At 39.3% G+C, this 19,586-nt stretch overlaps 1 protein-coding gene across 2 annotated transcripts in view; it reads left to right on the plus strand.

Annotated features, from left to right (window-relative positions):
• ak5 (adenylate kinase 5) overlaps positions 1 to 19,586 on the plus strand; it is a 110,079-nt gene that overhangs the window by 47,254 nt on the left and 43,239 nt on the right. For both annotated transcript variants that reach the window (XM_006792327.3, XM_006792326.3), the window contains exons 7-8: positions 3,982 to 4,072; positions 10,327 to 10,400. In XM_006792327.3, the coding sequence (XP_006792390.2) occupies positions 3,982 to 4,072; positions 10,327 to 10,400 (165 nt within the window). The remainder of the gene's footprint in view (positions 1 to 3,981; positions 4,073 to 10,326; positions 10,401 to 19,586) is intronic.

The raw sequence follows: 19,586 nt of genomic DNA on the forward strand, positions 1-19,586 counted from the left end.
TTTTGCCAAATGCACCAAAGAGCTGCAGAGAGTAGATGATGCATCTGCTTTAAGATGTCTCAGAGCTTTGGCGGACTCTGATTCATCTGTTTCCTTTAATCCACCTTCACCGAGATAATAGATGAAGGCTGTTACTTCACCTCACATCTGTAAAAGGTGCAGCTCCTTGCTTTAGTACATGAAGCTAAAACATGTTCTTACAGACATTTTTGACAACAGCTGAAGACGTGATCGATAACATGATGGATGGCGAATAAAATCCCTTTAAAATCAAGCTTTTTCTAAACAACCTTAGGGGTGGATTCATTTAAAAATGCTGGATTTCCAGTTTATTGCACACTATGGAAGCAGATATTTGTAAAATTATCCTTGAACCCTGCTTAGATGTACTTGAAGAGATGTTTCTGTTCTGGCTCTCTCTTTGATACTGTCTTGGAGCAACTGGGAAAACATCATTTCCTCTGGGGTTAATAAAGTATTCTGATTCTGATCAGCAATTAAATTTATGAAAAAATATGCACATGCCGGTAGAATTTCAGCCCCCTTCAGAGCATATATACACAAGGAATATCTTGAGTACCTTTTTTGCATTTCTTGTATATAGAAGCTTTGGAGCTTCTATAGTAATAAGCGAAATATGCTAAAGCCTCGCGATGCAGGCAGGTGGATGGGGAAGGAGTGTTACATAAAAACAAAGGCTCAAATATATCAAATAGCTGATGACTGAAGTGTAAGGAGGCGAAGGATGATGGTAGGCTTACCAAGAATCTGGCTTTGACCGTGGTCCAGATGAAGAGCTGGCTTCAGAGTTGCAGTGAGCTGTTGTCACTGCTATTTTTGTTAGATGCAAATTAAAACACTGTCTCACAGATAACTGCAACTTTAAGAGGAAAGTTGTCAGCAGTTATTGCAAAAACGTTCTTTTAAGACATTTTTGGCTTTTTGTCGAGCCTGTAAATTAAAGAGAACGAGAACCTCGAGGTAATTTTGGATGATTATTTGGTACTCAGCTTCTCTCGTTGATCTGTTGATTGATCAGGTTTGACTGACGGTGGCCGTGATTATCTGCATAAAAGAATTTAATTGGAGCAGTGTCACATGCACAAAAGTGATGAATATGCCCGGGGTTGTCTTCCTCATCAGCTATCTGTTCTTGTCCAGCACCATAACTCTTTATTGTCTCATTTCTAATTATTTAAGAGCATGTTTTTTTGTTTTTGTTTGTTTTTTTTAACTACGCGGAGAGGATTAGATCAGTTTCAAAGCTGGCAGCTTTAAAAAAGAAAGCATCCTTTATTCCTTACATCTGAATAGTTGGCATCATGTAAGCAAAAGGTAGCCAGAAACATGAAAAGAGCTGGTATCCAGTTGCTTTTGTCTCATTATTTAAAATCAGTATGACTGATCACTTTTTGCTGTTTAAGTTTTAAAAAAAACATTCGAACGGGCTCCATGTAATTGTAGCCCTTTGCCTGCTAGCACACTAAACAATGCTGTTTTCAAGAAGTCAAATGTCTTAAATCCCATTTTTATGTGACAAATGAGTGAGCAGCCAACCACGTAGCAAAGCTGATAGCATTATGTTGTGTTTAGGTTTGTTTTGTTGTCTGCGGACAAAAGGAAAAAGTGATTTACTACCTGACATTCCAGTGTGGATACAGCTGTTTGGGATTTAGCAGCATTGATTTTGATTATTAATGGGGAGAGGTGCACGCTTCATTCTCATTAATCATTTTTAGCAGTTTCAGAATAAAAAAAATAGGACGTCTAAGAAGAGTCATGTCCTCTGCTTGATGAAGAGACACTGGGTTAAAGAAGATATTTACTAGCTTTAATGGATTTAATTCAAACATTATCTGCACCCTAGTAACTTTATTTTCAATTTCCACTTTATTAGGTGCATCTGTTCAGCTGTTTGTTTACGTAAATATCTAATCAGCCAATCACATGGCAGCAACTCTATGATCAAGGACTGCTGAAGTTCAAACTGAGCATCAGAATATGGATGCAAAGCCATTTAGATGACTTTGACTGTAGCATGTTTATAGGTTCCAGACAGGATGGTATTTTAGAAACTGCTGATGTTCTGGGATTTTCACACATAACCATCTTTAGGGTTTACAGAGATAGTCTGAAAAGGAGAAAATATCCAATGAGCATTGTTGGTGCCAGAGGTCAACAGGTGAATGACCAGACTGCTTAAAGCAATGGGAAAGCAACATTAACTCAGATAATCAGTCATTAAAACCAAATTATTCAGGGGCCACCGCTGAACACACAGCATGTGTTTGCATAGGTTCATCAAAACAGGACAAGAGAAAACTGGAAAAACATTTCCTGGTCTGATGAGTCTCACTTTCTGCTACAGCATTCAGATGGTAGGATCAGACTTCGGAGTAAACACCATGAAGGCATGGATACATCCTACGTCATTTCAAATGTTTTTGCTGGCAGTGGTGGTATAATCTGTGGGGGACATTATCTTGGTGCACTTTGGTACCAACTGCACATCATTTAAACACCACAGCCTACCTGAGTATGGTTGCTGATAGTGTCCATCCCTTTGTGACCAAAGTGTACCCATCTTCTCATGGACGCTTCCAGCAGGACAACACACCATGTCAAATCAGCTCAAAGCTCGAACTGAGCTCTTAAACATGATGATCAGTTTACTGTACTCAAGTGACATTCACAGTCACCAGATCTTAATCCAGTCTTTGGGATTGGGCTGAGCAGGAGATTTGAATCATAGATGTGCGGTTAACAAATTTGCAGCAACTGGAAGAGGGCTGTTTGTAACCATTAAAGTGTTTTAATGAAGTATCCTTGGGGTTAGTCAGTAAGGGTGCTTATGAAACAGAAGTTTTGGGAAGTAGATAGCTGGATGAACCATGTTTGCCTGCCAGTCTAATGTAAGTGTGCTGAACTGGCTCCTCCTGACTGTCAAGATAACAACAGTCACATAATTAGTCAAAAGACCCCCAAAATTCAAAGCCTCTAATCTGTCCTTGAAAAATAACAGTCTCTGTGAAGAGTCCCAGGGAGCTCCTTGTAAGTATAAATGGATTATACGGCGCGTCTCTGTTGGTGTCAGAACAAATGCTGGTTTTAAAGACACTGCAGTGTAACTGCACCCACTTTTCTGCTGTGATTCATGACATGGAGATTTCTGAGAAGGCTTTTGAATGGCACGCTCTCTGAGGAATCCTCAATCTGAGGGGACTCGGGGGACTCTCCCACGCAGCAGTCAACAGGCACAGGCCTCTTTTTTTAGGCGGTTACCATGGTAACCTCAGCAGGAAGCTAGTTGTTGGTCGTGCAGCATCCCTATCTTACATCTTGTCGTTCCACTACTTCCGCCGCTGACAGTCGTTAATGTCTTCATTGAGTTTTGAGTAACTCTGCAGAGTCAAAGACCTGAAGGCGTCGCGTTACAAAACTGAGAGCAGTCATGTCTTGCGTGTTTATATTTATCTGCTTTCGCTTGCACAAAGTGGCCTTTTGCCTTTCAGCTGGTTGTCATCGGCACTGATGAGAGCAGAAGGACAGCCGAGGAGCAGATTAATGGATCGGAGGAGAAGTCTGCATCAGTCAGCTTCCAGTTCACTCACAAACCAAATTCTTCATGGTCAATTTGCGAGTACTGTATGCGCAAAGAAAGTCAGACAGCCTCTGAATAATCTGAAAGAGGCCAGCTGACACAGAAGGAAAGTTAATTAATCGAGTGCTATTAAAGCTTCCGGTGTACGCTGAATACCAAATGACCCAAGAGTGTAGCTCTGAGCATCAGAGCTGGTTTCTAATGTTTGATCTTATAATGAGGCTCGTTCTTGATGTCACAGTGGATTAACAGACGGAGTATGGCTAGAGCGTTTCAGGTTCAGGTCATAACTTGTGTGAAGCCCTACCTCAAACTGTGTGAAGAAAAAAAAGAGGTTTTAGGTCATCTTCAAAGAAAGCTCAAACTTTTTTCTCTTTCAGTTGGACGCTGACCGAGACGAGGAGGAGGTCTTCTGTGACATCGGCATGACTTTGGACAATAAGCTGTTTCCCTCCAAAGAGCCTGCAGCTGGTAAGAAGAAAATTTGTTTTTATAAAGCACTGAGACACCTCAAGGCATTTTATGTTCACACATAAAACTGGTATTATCCCTAATAAGCCTTTAAAGAAGGTAAACAACACCAATTAATATAAATGTAACTGCTCCTGTCTTGTTTAAATCACAAATACGTCTCTTCGGGACAGATTTCTGTCTTTACCGTGATTTGTTCCTACAATCTGACACCTCAAATGAGAACAGGATTGAAAACAACCAACCTCATGAACATATCAAACTGCCAATGAGACAACTAGGATGGGCTGTGTTAGCGATCATGTAGTTTTGGCAAATAAAACATTTATAATTAATTAAAACATGTTTATGTGTTGCAAAAAAGATGAATGCAAGAGCTAAATGCCGAATAAATCATATGTATAAAATATCCAGCTTATATAAAAACTCTTTCTTCTTTCTTCGTTCTGTTCTCGTTCATGCTCCCTGGAAAAAAACGTTTCAAATGGAAAATCCAAATTTTCCTGAGATCATCACCCCCATCTTTGCTTGGTTTTGATTGATCTACTAGTGAAACAGCGTTTGCTAACTTTGATTTAAAGCTATAAAGTAATTCACAGTATAAACACGCTTAGCAGAACAACTGGTTTTAAATTACTGTTTATGTACAGTTATGGATTATAGAAAGCTAAAAGTTGACTAACAGACCAACCCTCCTCTGAATTAGTTAACGAGCAGTGTTGGTCAAGTTACTTGAAAAAAGTAATCAGTAATTAATTACTGATTACTTCCCCAAAAAAGTAATCCCGTTACTTTACTGATTACTTATTTTCAAAAGTAATTAATTACTTAGTTACTTAGTTACTTAGTTACTTTTTAAAAACATGATTTACAACCTGAATAGGTGATAAAGCAATAGATCTTTCAGCCCAATTCTACTTTTTCTACATAATCCATCATACAAAATGTAATCAAATGGAAAAGTCTCTTTTTAAAACTTGTTTTGTTAGTTTTAATCTTTTAACTTTATGCATCAAGCAAAATTTTAATTATATGCACCATTCTCTGACTTGAAGAAATTAGTTTAACATTTAAACCTATTTTCTGCACATTCCAGCACATAAATATATATATATATATATATATATATATATATATTTTTATTTTTTTTTTATTTTTTTTTTTTTGAAATTTATTTATTTTTTTGTGTTTACACTCACTCTTTCAGATGCAAGTAAAACACAGCAGAAAATAAATAAAGTCAAAGACTAGCGGTCCTTTTGCTCTTATTTTCACCTGTAAAGCAGGAGTAGAGTAGGCGGAGGTTTATCCTGGTGCAGGTGTGCCGCAGCGGTCAGTGGAAGGATACCGCAGTTTCTCTGTGAGTTTGTCATTACGTCGTAGCTACTCGGAGCTTGCTTGGAAGTTTAGGGGGTTTTTTCGCTGTAAAAAGAAGTTTTCTTCCCACGCACAGCGGACACTAATGTTTTTGTCACTTTTTACGGAATCAAACTCAAAGTAAGGTCAGTACTTCCACGCTTTAAACGCTGCACGCTCATACTCTCTCCCGCACTCGATATATTATCCATTGTTGATCTGCACACAGCTGTTGTCATGAACATCACACTCGCTTACGTCACTGTCATGAGACATTCTCGCAAGAAAATCACGGTTTTAGTATCGCAGTAACGCAGCGTTCCTACGGGAAAGTAACGGTAATCTAATTACCGTTTTTGCAATAGTAATCCCTTACTTTACTCGTTACTTGAAAAAAGTAATCGGATTACAGTAACGCGTTACAAGTAACGCGTTACTGCCCATCTCTGTTAACGAGATTACAAAAATGCAAGTATAGGTATATTCAACTAAATAAATATATGACTATATCAAAAGGGAAACTTTTTATGAATGAAGTGAATTAGCCCTGTGATGTCCAGGGTCACACTGCCTCTGGCTTTATGACTGCTGCGATAGATATTCCAGTCTTAATAATAAACACATGCACTCACCAAATCCTCATTATGCGTCTTCTATTAACAAATTTGCCCGAAGACTAAGACTAGAGATATTTCCTGTGTATTTTTATTCTATTTCATTTTGTTAAAGTATAAATTATAAAAGAAAATCTAATACATGGTTCACTCCATTTTTATTAATGCAGTTTCTCAGGAACGCCTTGAGGGAATCTTTTCATATTCGGCACAAATGTTTGACCAACAATTTCTCATCAGCTCATCTTTGAATCCAATTTCAAGAGGTCAAGAATTACCGTTCAGTGTTTTTTATTGCTCAGGAACAGTGGGAGGTATTGTGACCGTGCTTTATATTTGGTCTGATAATGAATGGGTACTGTGCAGCAACACTGAACACTTAAGACAGTGTCGATGCCTGCAACTCTGTCAATCAACTTTAACTACTCATGTGAACAAAACCTAGTAATTGTGTGTGGCAGAGAGACAAATGTGAGGCTGTATAATGAAGAGGAAGGCGATGTTTACAGTAATAGATTTTTAATGATGATGAAAAGGCTGCAGTTGAATCAAACCCCATCATACCTACAGTCCCTCTAAAAAACATCCTCAGGCCAAACGTACATGTGCACAGTGCAGAAATGCTTCTCCAAAATAGTCCACATTCATAAGAAGGGAAAAAAAGTGAAAACCAGAAACATCACCCACCAGCTGCCTGCTTACCACACAGGTCGGCATAGCAACCAGTGAAGCAGGGTTATCCGTGCTTTGTGAGAAACACAGAATCAACAAGGTTAGACTCAGCCTGAGCACTCAGACAGTTACAGGTTATATGTTATGTAAAACCTGACGATGTACTGTCAGAGACGCTTTCCCGTCGGGACACACGTCATGTTTGAGTGAAAGGTGCAGTGCGATCAGTCAGTGCGCTGCAGGTGTTTCTCCACCGATTTCATAAGTGATAAACAACAAGTTTTGGTTAAAATAAAAATATTACCATTGGCACAGGATTGATCTGGCAAAAAGTATCTGGTTTTGTTTGCAGAGCTCTTATCAAATTTACACCTACGCTTTATTAACATAAAATGTGCCCACACAACACATCGGGGTTTTTTTGTAGAGCAAAGTTTGCATAAATCTACTGAATCGTGTTTTGGTAAATGTGTTAATAGTGGTTCCGTTACTTTGTAGTTTTTTATTGTATGTCGCAACAAGACTGAAAATGTTTACTGAAGCTAAAAGCTGATGATTCCTGGATCCAGAAATATAAATGGATCCATATTAGTTTGTGACATCTTCTTAAGAATATCAAGAAAAAAGCAAAATAGCTGAAACCATCCATTAAATAAAGCACTGGAAATACTGGAGTGGAAGTGTTTTATGGGAGACTCTGGTTCAAGGAGAGGGTTGTATGCTACAGGGATTACAAAGCCTTTTGAGAACATCTTGTGTCCGTGGGACTTTATAAATATAACTGACTAGGAAATCTGCTAGCTTAACGCCTGTGATTCATCATATCACGTTACATAGCTCAGACACAGCTGTGCCACAGCAGGAAGCAGAGTAGGGATTCAAGGGACAGATTATAAGCACTGGCTATTTGACAACCAATCGAACTGCCAGTTTTCCTGGATATTTGCCTGCAGTGAGGAATTGAAGTCAAATTGACCCTCAGACCACCCATATGCCCGCTTTCCATCACAATCTGTACATTGAGTGATAAAGGCCAATCAGTTAATATGACCGAGGGAGGCCAACATTCCCACAATCCTTCACATCAAAATTGCCTCCTGCAACTTGACAGCTGCGTGACACACTTCTACTGATCCTCACAGCACACTTGAGAGCAGTCTGCTTCACAGCACAACTTAAAAATAACAGAAATAGGGGGGAAACTGTACCTCGCACTACTTGAGCGATGCAAATCGTGCAGAATCTTCAAAAATGGTTGCTCCAAATGATTTTTGCAGGAATCGGATCTTTATTAAGTAAAAATCTTATATTACCAGTAGACTCTCACAAAGATTGCATATGTACGACAATTAATGTGCCCTTTCAGATGCATGTATATGTGTGTACATGACAGAGACTCCCAGTAGGTGTTAACCCAGGAATCAAAAGAAAAATGGAGTGCATGCAGTGTGAAAGATTTATTTTTGTAACACGCTTAAGAAGAAAAAAGAGATCTCCGGGTCACGTGGGTGTGCATTTTTGCTTCAACTTTACTGTTTCGTGGATCAGCGGATGCCTTTAATCTGCACCAATTTGCTGATGTAGAACAAGTGAAAGCTAAAAATAAATAGGCTGAAGTTAAGGTCAGATCTAAAGATTGCTGCTCAGTCCATCTGCTGCTCCTAGTACCAGAGGAGGAGAGGGGAGGCCGCTGCTGCCCCGCAGCCTCACCTCCTACGTGATTATTACGGAAGAAAAATGTCCTCTCCAGTGGATATTAAGCATACTCTCTATTCTACTGCAGATGTATGTATGCCAGACTCAAGTGCTGCTGACAACTGTGGCCTTTACCTCCTGCACGTCACTGGTTCCATCACAGCAAAACAAAACCCTCCACACAGTCATACCTCAGCCGCTCCCTTTGCAGGGGCAAAATGCACTCTGACATGTCGCCGGCTCTTAGATTGTGAATCGTTTATCATAATGCATCTAAGAAATTCTCGTCTCCCTCAAATCCACTTGACGGTCTGAAGCTGTATCATCACACAATCTAACTCTGTTCTCTAATCAGCAGGCACTGAAAAAAAAAACCTGTTGAGGGGAAGTGTTGTTCACAGCCCATTTCCACTGTGGAAGGGGATGACGTTGCCATGTGTTTGAATTTATCACTGCATCTTCTCCTGTCTGCTTTCTGACAGCAGGAACTTCAGGCTCTGTTCAGGTTTAGGTGTTTATGATACCAAAATTAACTTAGATGTATGCTGTTATGTTACATGCAAAATGCAGACGTGCACATGTCCTCTGCAAAAAATGAAAGTGGCTTGTGATTGTGCAATCTGTGTGTGATATATGTAAAATCTACACATGTCAAACAAAAGAGGAAAGTTTTTACTTTTCTGTGTTTGCAGTACTGTACATTTTACGTAGTGTCTGTTATGTTTGTGGACCTTATATTGTGAGTCACTATTTCTGCTGGACCTATAAATGACCAAATCTGAAAAAGAGTTGGTAAACAGGATGTAATCAGCCAATACTCACAAGCTTGGTTAGCAAGCAGCATCGAAAAACTGTACAAGGACAATGCACTGGTACAGACATCTGCTAATCATGCTAAATACCATACAAATAAACAGAAACACAGCCTTCTTTGAACTAAATATTATTTAGGTCACTGAATCAATTTACAGAGGTGAGGCTAAGCAGACAGCTTCCTCTGTGTGCAAATGCGTCAAACCTGGCATGACCATAAATCTCAGCCTTAACAAAATCCAAACGCATGGAAGCATTCATTGATAAAGTTTTGCATTTTAATGTGCGAGTATATAGGAACTGATTCACTTTTGAAGACAGGCCTGAATCATAATTCGAGGATCTTCAGTTTCTGGCACTTTTCCATTGGGTTTACTTTTCAGCTTTTGATGTCAGCTCTTGTGTGCACACCAGTATTGGATGTGGGTTGTACAGTGAAGCTTCTGTAGATCTGGCTTGTTCCTGCACACAGGATGCTTTTATAGGAAAAACTTCTAGGAAGTTTGAAATTGCATGACTGCCCATCTTAGGGAAGATGCTGGTGTTACGTGGCGCTTCCTCTGATGGTGGGTTTTTTCCTGTTGAAAACTTCAAATTGCACAAAAATAGCAGTGAAAAGTAGTAGATAGAGCAAAAATGATGATGCAAATTAGACCTCATATATACAAAGATTAATATTTAATTTCTTATTTTTGCCAGGTTTATGATATTTAAGGTTTCCCAGTAAAATCTTGCATCAAATGGTTTTTATGTAGCAAAGTGAGTAAAGTACATTAGACTGCATTCCCTCCTGACGATGCCAATAGTGGAGCAACTTAAACAGCTAAAGTGACTTAAATATTTTTTGAGCATCAAGACTGATTAATAATTTTAAACCAAAAAGTAATGAAAATAATATAAAATAAAAAATACATTTTACATGGAGATATGCACTTATTTAAATAAGTATGGACTTAATCACTGTTTGGCTCAGCCTCAAAATCTAATGCACAGTGACATAAATAACAAGAAACCTAATAAGAGCTTTACCTCAAACAACAGATGACTAATTCAAAACTAGCCAAATGACGTTTTTAAGATTGTTGTGGGTTTTTCTGTCTGCAGGTCCCAGTGAGCTGGATCTCAGTCTTCTTGGTGAAACAAGCAGTCTGGCAGATGTTGCCTGTAAGGATGATGAGGTAAGATCGCAACAATGAAAACTATCCGTTTGACTTTTTTTCTGGTGGGATTTAAAAGCTTCAACAATAACTACGTTTTCTGCTCCACTGGGTTTTGCAGAAGTTTAAAAAAAAAAACTTTTCACATGAATAATATAAAATATGTAAAATACAAAATTACGGAATCAAATTACATTTTCAGAAAAGGCAAACAACAAACCCATCATCTGAAACGCTGAATGACTGAGCACTGAAAAAACCTCAAGATGGTGAATATTGTTGTGTAATGCTTGGCTGCCGTTCAGACGAGCTTCATTCCTCCACACTCTCCTGCAGTCAGTAAAGTGTAACCCTGACCTCCATCTCATTTCCCGCCTCCAAATGTCTGGAAACAAATTGCCTGTCTCTCTCGGTCGGTTCGCCTTTCTTTGACTTCATTCTTCCAACTTTTTTTCCCTTTGAAGTGTTTATGGAGATTGTTTATTGTTGTGTAAGTTTTCCAACCAGGCAGAGTTTTATGTATAAAGACACTCTCTCAGCAGCACACCTCTTCACATTTATTCAGTCCATTGAATTCACACTTGGGAGCTGCTCCTGACTGACTCCATTTCTTGTTGGCTGCTCAGCTGTTTTGGATTTGGGAGTATTTTTCTCAGCAGTATTTCACTCATAGTGGGATTAAAGGCTTTTTCAGTCTCCCCCCTCCCTCTCTTCTTCTCCTGTTTAATAAGATACACCTTTACGTTTTAAAGTCTGTTTTTATTCACGCCTTTTGTATTTTTCTTCAGGAGCATCAGTAAAGTGTAAAGATTCATCAGCAGGGGGATTTAAATCCCGGGGTCGCTTGAACAGGAACAAAGTATTTTTAAACGGAAAGCACCACCTATAGCTTTTACTTTTGTTACTTGTTACTACTGGCTACACCACCTTTCAGTTTCACCTAACGAGAACAGCAACTTGTTGACCACATTTGTGTTACATATTTGCCTCCTGCTCTATTGACTTTACTTCATTTCATGTTGATAGCTCTTTAATTTCCCTAAGAGTGAAAACTGAAGCCAAAATAAAATTGAGTTGTTGCTGTTTTTTTCAGTTTGTCACACTGTCATCATTCTCTTTTGTAATGCGCTGCTACTTTTCTCAAGTTCTACATCTCTTATTGGTACTTCTGCTCTACACATCTAGCAATCCCCGCAAATACAAATGTGCACTCCACCGTTGTTGTTCAGGCGACCCAAACAACATCGCTGTAATCTAACAAAGCTTGACAGGATCTTTCAGGATGAATGGGGCAAAGTGCCTGAATCCAGACAGGCTTGTGGAGATTTCACCTACCCACAGTCCTGATGGATCAGCTGATACAGCTGATAATCTCAGTGCTGGCCCAAATTGCTTGATGGCCCAGTTTATACCCTTCTAAACATCCAATTGCAAAATATATTGAGTGCAACATTTAAGTCACTTTAGCTGTTTAAGTTGCTCCTGTTCCTACTATCAGCTTTGTAACTCATCTCTACAACACCTCCCTTTTTCCTTACGTACAGAAGGCCTCACCACTGCTATCCTGCCTTAAGAAAGCAGTCCTTTTCTCACTTTATGGAAGCCATGAAGTGAGGAAATTGGCTTGTTATAAGCAGACGCATATGAACAGAGCCATACAATCCAATGTACACTTAGCTGCTACTTTATTACTGTTCAACGCAAATATCTAATTAGCCAATCGCATAGAAGCAACTCAGCTCAACTCAACTATCTGCTTTAAGCTGATAGGAATGCAATAGTAACTCAAATAATCAGCTATTACAACCATATGCAGAAGAGCATCGTTGACGCAGATAGGCTACAAGAGCAGAAGACCACACTGGGTGTCTCCTGTCAGAAGGTTCTTGTCTGGTCTCATGAGTCTCGATTTCTACTCTGACATTTAGAAGGTAAGATCAGAATATGGTACAAACATCCATCCACGTTGGTGGCAGTGGTGTAAGTGTGTCAGGGATAATTTCTTGGCACACTTTGGATCCCTTAGTATCAGCTGACCATTGTTTAAATGCCAAAGCCTACCTGAGTATTGTTTTTGATCTATTTGAACTATAATGGTCTTGACTGAACTGAAAGAAACAACAAATTGTAAGGGGGTACAAGGGACGAAACACTCAAAGCCAAGAATAAGCAAAGAAAATGGTGCATCCCTAAGAAACATCAAACACTGGAGCTACAAAAAGGGCTGGGGTCTAAGAGACATCCATTTATCAGCTGTCTGAGATGGACCTAGTACATTGTCCTAAAGTTCTTCTCAGCCAGATACACAGTGTCTATACAGTTAAAATTATTGATATCCTCATTATCAGCCTCACAAACAGAATTACTCTCACAGCTGGTTCTCTGAGACCTGAGAGCCAGAATACTGCTGAGTGTCTCCAGAGCTTCATGGCCAGCTGCGCTTTCCTATTAAAACAATCTTTGTCGTGACGGACAAAAGTGAACTTCATGTGAGGATGGTCGATAATCATTGACTGATGTCACGTAGTCGCTTCGAGACCAATGATAAAGTCCGCTCAGTGAGGGAACCGTAAAAAGGACATTGCTGCTGGCTCATTGAAGTCAGTGATTCTCCCATTTAACCCTTCCTGTGTGGAGCGGTGACACAGTTCTGCCTCTGCAGTCGAACAAAGGCAACGTGCCACCTTGTCAGCCCATATTTGTGCCCCCAAATATGAAAAGGAGAAAGACTTTGTTAGAGTGTGGACGAAGGAAGGTTGCAGACGAGGGAGACATCGACACAGAGTGGCTATTTTTGGTCTCTGGTGTCAAATGTCTTGGACGCTTCCTCCAATTATTTCTGACTATCTCTAATTTATTCATGATGGAGGGACACCTACTGTACAGGTATATTTTCTAAGGTACTAATTTGTGGTTTGAGGTTCTTAATCCCTCTTGGTTACTGGCACATCTAAATAATATAAATATTATTTCTACCATTTTTAGGAGGAATAACAGCAGAAAAACAAAAAACAAACAGCAAAATGAGAAGGGAAGAAAGGGTTATAGTGGGACATCTTTGTGCTTCATTACAGTAACCTTTGTATTAGATGTGTCTCTGTAGACTACTAGCCATGGTTATGCTATGAGTGATATGGATTAGTAGTTACCCTGGTAAACAGTAATAAGTAATGCTATACTTTTAATTACATCATCAAGGTAATGCCACTTATTAAATGTGATTACTTTTATATCAAACTATTTAAATGCAGAGCAATCCTCTAACTGCTGTGAATGTTTCCTTCAGCATTTTGTCATATTCTGCTGTGTCGATTAATTTGACCAGATACAAAGGCAGGATGCACGAGACAGGCATGAAACTCGAAGCAAGCCTTTAATCCTGTTAATCCAGAAAATAAACAAAAATGCAAAAACATCAAAGAAACAAAGCCAGGGAATCCAAATCCCAGAAATTACAAGGAATTAAACTTTGCACAGAGTCAGGAGACGCACAACTGTAGGGACAACACAACAAAGGACAACAGAAGACTGAGATAATACATACAAGAGGTAATGAGGGCAGAGGAAACAGGTGGGGAACACAACTGAAGACAAATGACATAATGCAGGGAGGAAATGAATCTCAACACGACACACAGAACAGCTACCAAAATAAAATAAGGAAGAAACAAATAAACATGGAAAAGAGATTAACTTTACACAGGGAGGACAGCAGAAAGAGACCATCTGTACAGAAATGTTCGAGCAATTTTTCTATTTCAAAACAACAACAGCAAAAATTCCCAGCACTGAAATATTTTCCTATCTATTAGAGCTGCTTTTCACCTTAGAGTGGTCGGACAGCCAAAGGCATGGCAACGGCGTGATTGCTTAGATAAAATGTGCATTGTTTTAATTGGTAGGTGAGAGGTGGTGCACACACTGCTGACCCATGTTGTATGCAAAACAGTCCCAAACTCTGAGTGTGGCACATTTGTTTACAGTGGATATAACGAATGGCTGAAGCCTCAGCTGGTGCATCCAGACAGATCAGCTGCAGATAACATCCTAGCTAGTGGCTGTACTGCCACAGCTCGGCCTTATGTAATGGGTTGTAATGAGCAATAACTGCATCATCTAAGGTCTCGCATCATCTTTCTTTTCTGTAGTATCTGCACAGCATAACCCTGAACTTGCAGAGAGACACAGCATCTGCTCACATGAATCGGAGGAGAATGCAAGTATTTCAGAAAAGAATTTCCTTTCAGGGGATTTTTAGAAATGTAATCAGCGACATTAAATGGGTACTGTCCAGAAAAAGAAAACGTTTTGATCATAACATGTTGGAAAATCTGCTTTGAAAAGTTTGAAGCTCACAGCCGACGTAGTCAGCTTGGAGGAAACAGTTACAGTTTCAAGAGCCAAAAAATGAAAACACAAAACATTTCAACTTACTCAGCAGCCTTAACCACAAGTCTCCACTGTTCATCTGCATATTTGCTATGTTGCAAACACAGCTATCTCCAGGTTAGAGCTGTCTTGACAGACTTTCATATTTAGCATATTTATTATAGTTTTAGCTGATAAAGGCCAAAAACATTTAAAAGAATAGACTTGACATGCACAAATATGGAATATCGTGTACTGGCAACATGGTTCATTATACAATAGAGCCCGCTTTTTAAATTGGTAACCTCTTGCAGACGTGTGCATCGTTACAACTTTTCAGCTTGTTGCAAATGAGAAAAGTTTGACAAGAGCACTACTAATTTAAAATGAGCATTAGATGTTTTTTTCACCTCAGTTGTTAATTACACAACAAAAGTAACAAGAACACTTCTAACATGATCTAACGGAGCTCGATCCCTGCATGGCGTGTTAAGGAGATTACTGCGGTGACTGTTGGTTTCTTTAAAGGTGAAATGTGTTTAATGGCGTCTTTTGCTTTCATCATTATTATGCGCAGGACAATCATTCCTCAGTCGATGTGATCGTATCTGTTAATCAACATGACAGTTCAGTATTGTGGTCCTGTGGTTTGAAAAGCTGAGATGACAGCCACAGTTTAATTAGATTATACAGATGACTCATGAAGAGAGTCTCATGTGAGGGAATTGGTTTTAGAAATGAAGACGGATGGAGAGGCATCCTCTGCTGCTGCTAACAAAGTCATCATCCTGTTTCGTCTGAGGGATTATGAGCCCCGCTGGTGGGGTCGCATCTAGACGCGATGATGTCAGCCCGGATGCCACTTTGGAAGCGGCAGAGCAGGCTGTACTGGGTCAATAAACATCGGCGGTAAACTCCAGCTTCCAGTCAGGAGTTTCCAGTGTTCTCCTCTACACAGCGGTTTGCTGCGGAGGCAACATTAAGAATGGGGATAGTATGTGAATAGATAGGCCGTTAAGAGAGCAGGCGCCATGGTGGGCATGGAATTTGCACAAATTTGCAATAAACCGTTGTCCATCACAGGCAACAACCAGCATCCCCAGCACGGTGTATCATTAACAGACTGCAGCTGCTGTCCTGCAGGGGAAAGGAGACAGAGACAATGACTTGTTGCCATGACTCTACAAACCAGCGCCAAGTCTCTTGATGCTGGTTGCAGTAGCAATTTTTTCTTAATCTGACCGTAAATCTGACAGTTTCTATATAGATATTGCTCCATAGAGGAACATTTCTCTATCTGTATGATCTATATCTATCCAGATGATGATCTATATGATTGCTTCTTGTACTATTTGTCTGTATGGTAGCAACCCTTCAGACTACCTGCAGCTTAACTTACCTCACCTAGTAAGCATTGCACACATCCTCTAACAGGGACAGGTCTTAGACTGTCACTTCAATATTGTAGTTTCTCACTTTTTTGTTTGGTTTCATCCATCTACCTACCTACGTATCTATCCATCTATCTGCATGTCTGTCTGCCATCATGTAAAAAAAGAGTACCCCACAATTCAGTTGCTTGTTGCTCCACCTTTAGTATCATTAACTCAAAGTAATCATTTCCTGTATAACTATCAGTTTCTCACGTGGTTGTGGAAGAGTGTTGACCCACTCTTCTTTACAATGTTGCTTCAGTTTGTTGAGGTTTGAGAGGATTTATTTATGCACAGCTCTCTTAAGGTCCTGCTTCACCATTTCAGTTAACTGGACCATTGCAAAACCTTATTTTTGCTGTGCTTGGATTGTCCTGTTGCACTTTCACTAAACTTTAGCCAGGCTTTATCTGTCAGACAGATGGCTCAGAATGCTCTGACTCAAGAATACTTTGGTATACAGAAGAGTTCATGGTGGACTCAGTGACTCCAAATGCACAAAAAAAGCCCAAATCATCATCCCTTCACGACCTTGCTGGACAGTTAGTACTACGTATTTGCTGTTATGCTTTGTTTAGTTATCTTCACAAATAGAATTTTCCATCCAGACGGCATTGTTCCAGAGGTCTTGTGGTTTGTTCGGTGGTTTGTACAAAGTTTGTGCAACTTTTGTGAACCTAAGCCATGCTTCCATGTTCATTTTAGAAAAGAGAGGCCTTCTCCTTGAAACTCTTCCAAACAAGCCATAATTGTACAGTGTTTTTTTTTTCTTCAAAGTATTCTCGAGCATTGCACAGTCTGACCAAACCGCTTTCACAGAGCTGCTCACACAGGCTGGTAATTTGGCTAGCAGCACCCAGTTGCTTCTTATACTCTTCTTCTACCCTGTGGAATCAGCAATGCTGTAGTGTGAAAACTTTATTACATGACTGTATCTATTCATTTCTTAACTTTCCACGTGTGGCATCAATAGATCAAAATATAAATTTGTCCCAGACTTTGTTTCATGACCAAATCTCGTGACCAGCCTCTGCTGTACTTTGTCATGACATAAAGTAGGGCTGTGCGATATGACCAAAATCTCATATCCCGATATAAGAATTCTATCATCCCGATAACGATATAAATCACAAAAATGTAACATTTTCTGTAAATTCTGTGAATCGACTTGCATGAAGTGTTTCCAGCTGAAGTTGAGTGTTTTAACCGATGCATGAAACGATACATTTTTAGACATAAGTTGTAACGGCCGCCGTTTTCTTTGTGAGTATTTATTACACGGCGTGCTGCGGGGAAAAGCCTGTTCTAACGTTTGAGTCTAAGGTTTATTTTTTAGCACCTGGCGGCTCTTTTTTAATTCTCATCCGTAAATAATCTGGTCTTTCACGTTATTCAGTTTATTTTGAAAAGTCTCAACAGGATCTTGAGCTTTATTGTGAAAGGTTTATGTGGAACATAAACAAGCGGACATGTGATGCTGTTACCGTCGTTGTTGCTAACGACAACGCATGAAAACAGGCGCTTGTCCGTCTGTAGTGTGGTTATATTAAATATAAGAGAAAGAGAGAACTTTAAGAAATTAATATAGCCACTACAGTGACCATCAAAACGATGAAAAAATATTGCCGTAAACAGTTTATTTTGCGACTCCACGAAACAAACGATAGCGTAAAATGAAACGATAGACGTTTTTATATCGTCATCCGATATATATCGTTATATCGAACAGCCCTAGCGTAAAGTATAATTTACAGACATATTTTATGTACAAATAATAAAAGGTTGCTGGAGGACACCATGACTTTTCCATATGTCCCACACTCAGATGGATGTTTTATATTAGTTTTTGCCTCATTTATAGGGATCTAAGAAAAAGCCAGATGCCTTTCCAACATCGGTTGACAGTTATATTTGGTAGTGCACAGTGAAGATTCTCATAGAGCTGCTCATACAGACACAAGCTTTAGGTTTTGAGATGTTTGTGTAGGAGTATATGTTTGTGACATCTAGCAATAACATACAATCTTCACATCATGAGAATTTAAAAAAAACAGTTGTCTTGTTGTTGTTGGTGGATTTTACAGCGGCTCGTGTGTGGTTACCTGCATGTTTCATCTCTGTCACGTGGACTCAATGCTCGCTGTGCATGTGTTTCTCTCTGAGTCATCAGACCAGTTGGTGTACCCACATGCCAAGCTGGCTTGTCGTTGACACCCAGCACTCCTCCACACTGACGGCATTTATTTAACACGAACAGTGCTCTCCTTCACTTTACGTCACATCTCTGCTCTTCTCCGATTTCAGCTTCACATTGACCTCGCCGCAAAAAGCCAAACGTATAAATCATAACCAGGCGACAGAGCAATGTGAAGTCAAGAACCAGTAATAGATGGAAACATAAAGAGAAGTCATCCTTCCTTTAGTCAACAGTCTGCAGTAGCTGCTTTCTGATGTGTTTCCTGGCAGACAGCCCGATTGCTCTACGACTCTCCGCACTGCAAACTGCTCCATAAAACACAAGAACAACTCATCTTACTTTACTTCTCTAAGAATTGAACAATACAGTATGTTTCACATGAAATCCAGGTAACAACTGAGACTTTAGTAATTTACCTTAGGTTGTAAGAAATGAAAGAAAGCTTTGCTGTTAATAACCAAACCAAATAATATTTTCATAGACTGAAAAAAGCGTGTTGTGTTCTAATAAACTTTAGGTACACCAAGTTATAAAGAATTAAATATAAAGAAGTTAAAGTTAAATCAAATTGACTAACATCTATTTATCCAAAAGGCACAATTTTGTATGTATAACATGCAACTATTTTAGCTTTTATCAGTACTTTAAAATCATTGCTGAAAAATACAAAAAATTCAGGCTAAGGTCTGGTTTAGGTTTAAAACCAATCTGCTGGGTTTAGGAAAAAAAATCACGGTTTCAGTTAAAATTACTAATTTGATAATGTGTGGATGCTTTTGTCACACTGCCAAAGTTAGGGAATGATTTACACACAATTTTAAATGCAAAAACACTGATTGCTGTTTAGACACAGAAAACAAGCAGCATCCATCCTCACTGTGTTCTTATTTGGATTTGTGGCTCTAACTAAAGGTGTGTGCTAAAGGCGTATGGTTACTAAAGGTCATTTGTTTGAAAGGACAGTCTCTAATTACATCTGACTGACTTATAAACCACTCGTATTTTTGTGTTGTAGGATGATGATCTCGTGCAGATATTTGAACCTGTGTGTTTGATTAGGGTTCAGTAACATTTTTGACTAAGGATCTGTGATACACCTGTTAGACAAGTTATTTGCTGGCTAACAGAGAGTTCACACAGTATTTAGGTTCACTTTCAATGTTTTCCTCTCAAATGTGAGGTTGGAGGCTCAGTTTTCTCACATTCACA

The sequence above is a fragment of the Neolamprologus brichardi genome, chromosome 18 (genome assembly GCF_056152115.1).
Source record: "Neolamprologus brichardi isolate AB-2024 chromosome 18, ASM5615211v1, whole genome shotgun sequence".
NCBI classification, from domain to species: domain Eukaryota; kingdom Metazoa; phylum Chordata; class Actinopteri; order Cichliformes; family Cichlidae; genus Neolamprologus; species Neolamprologus brichardi.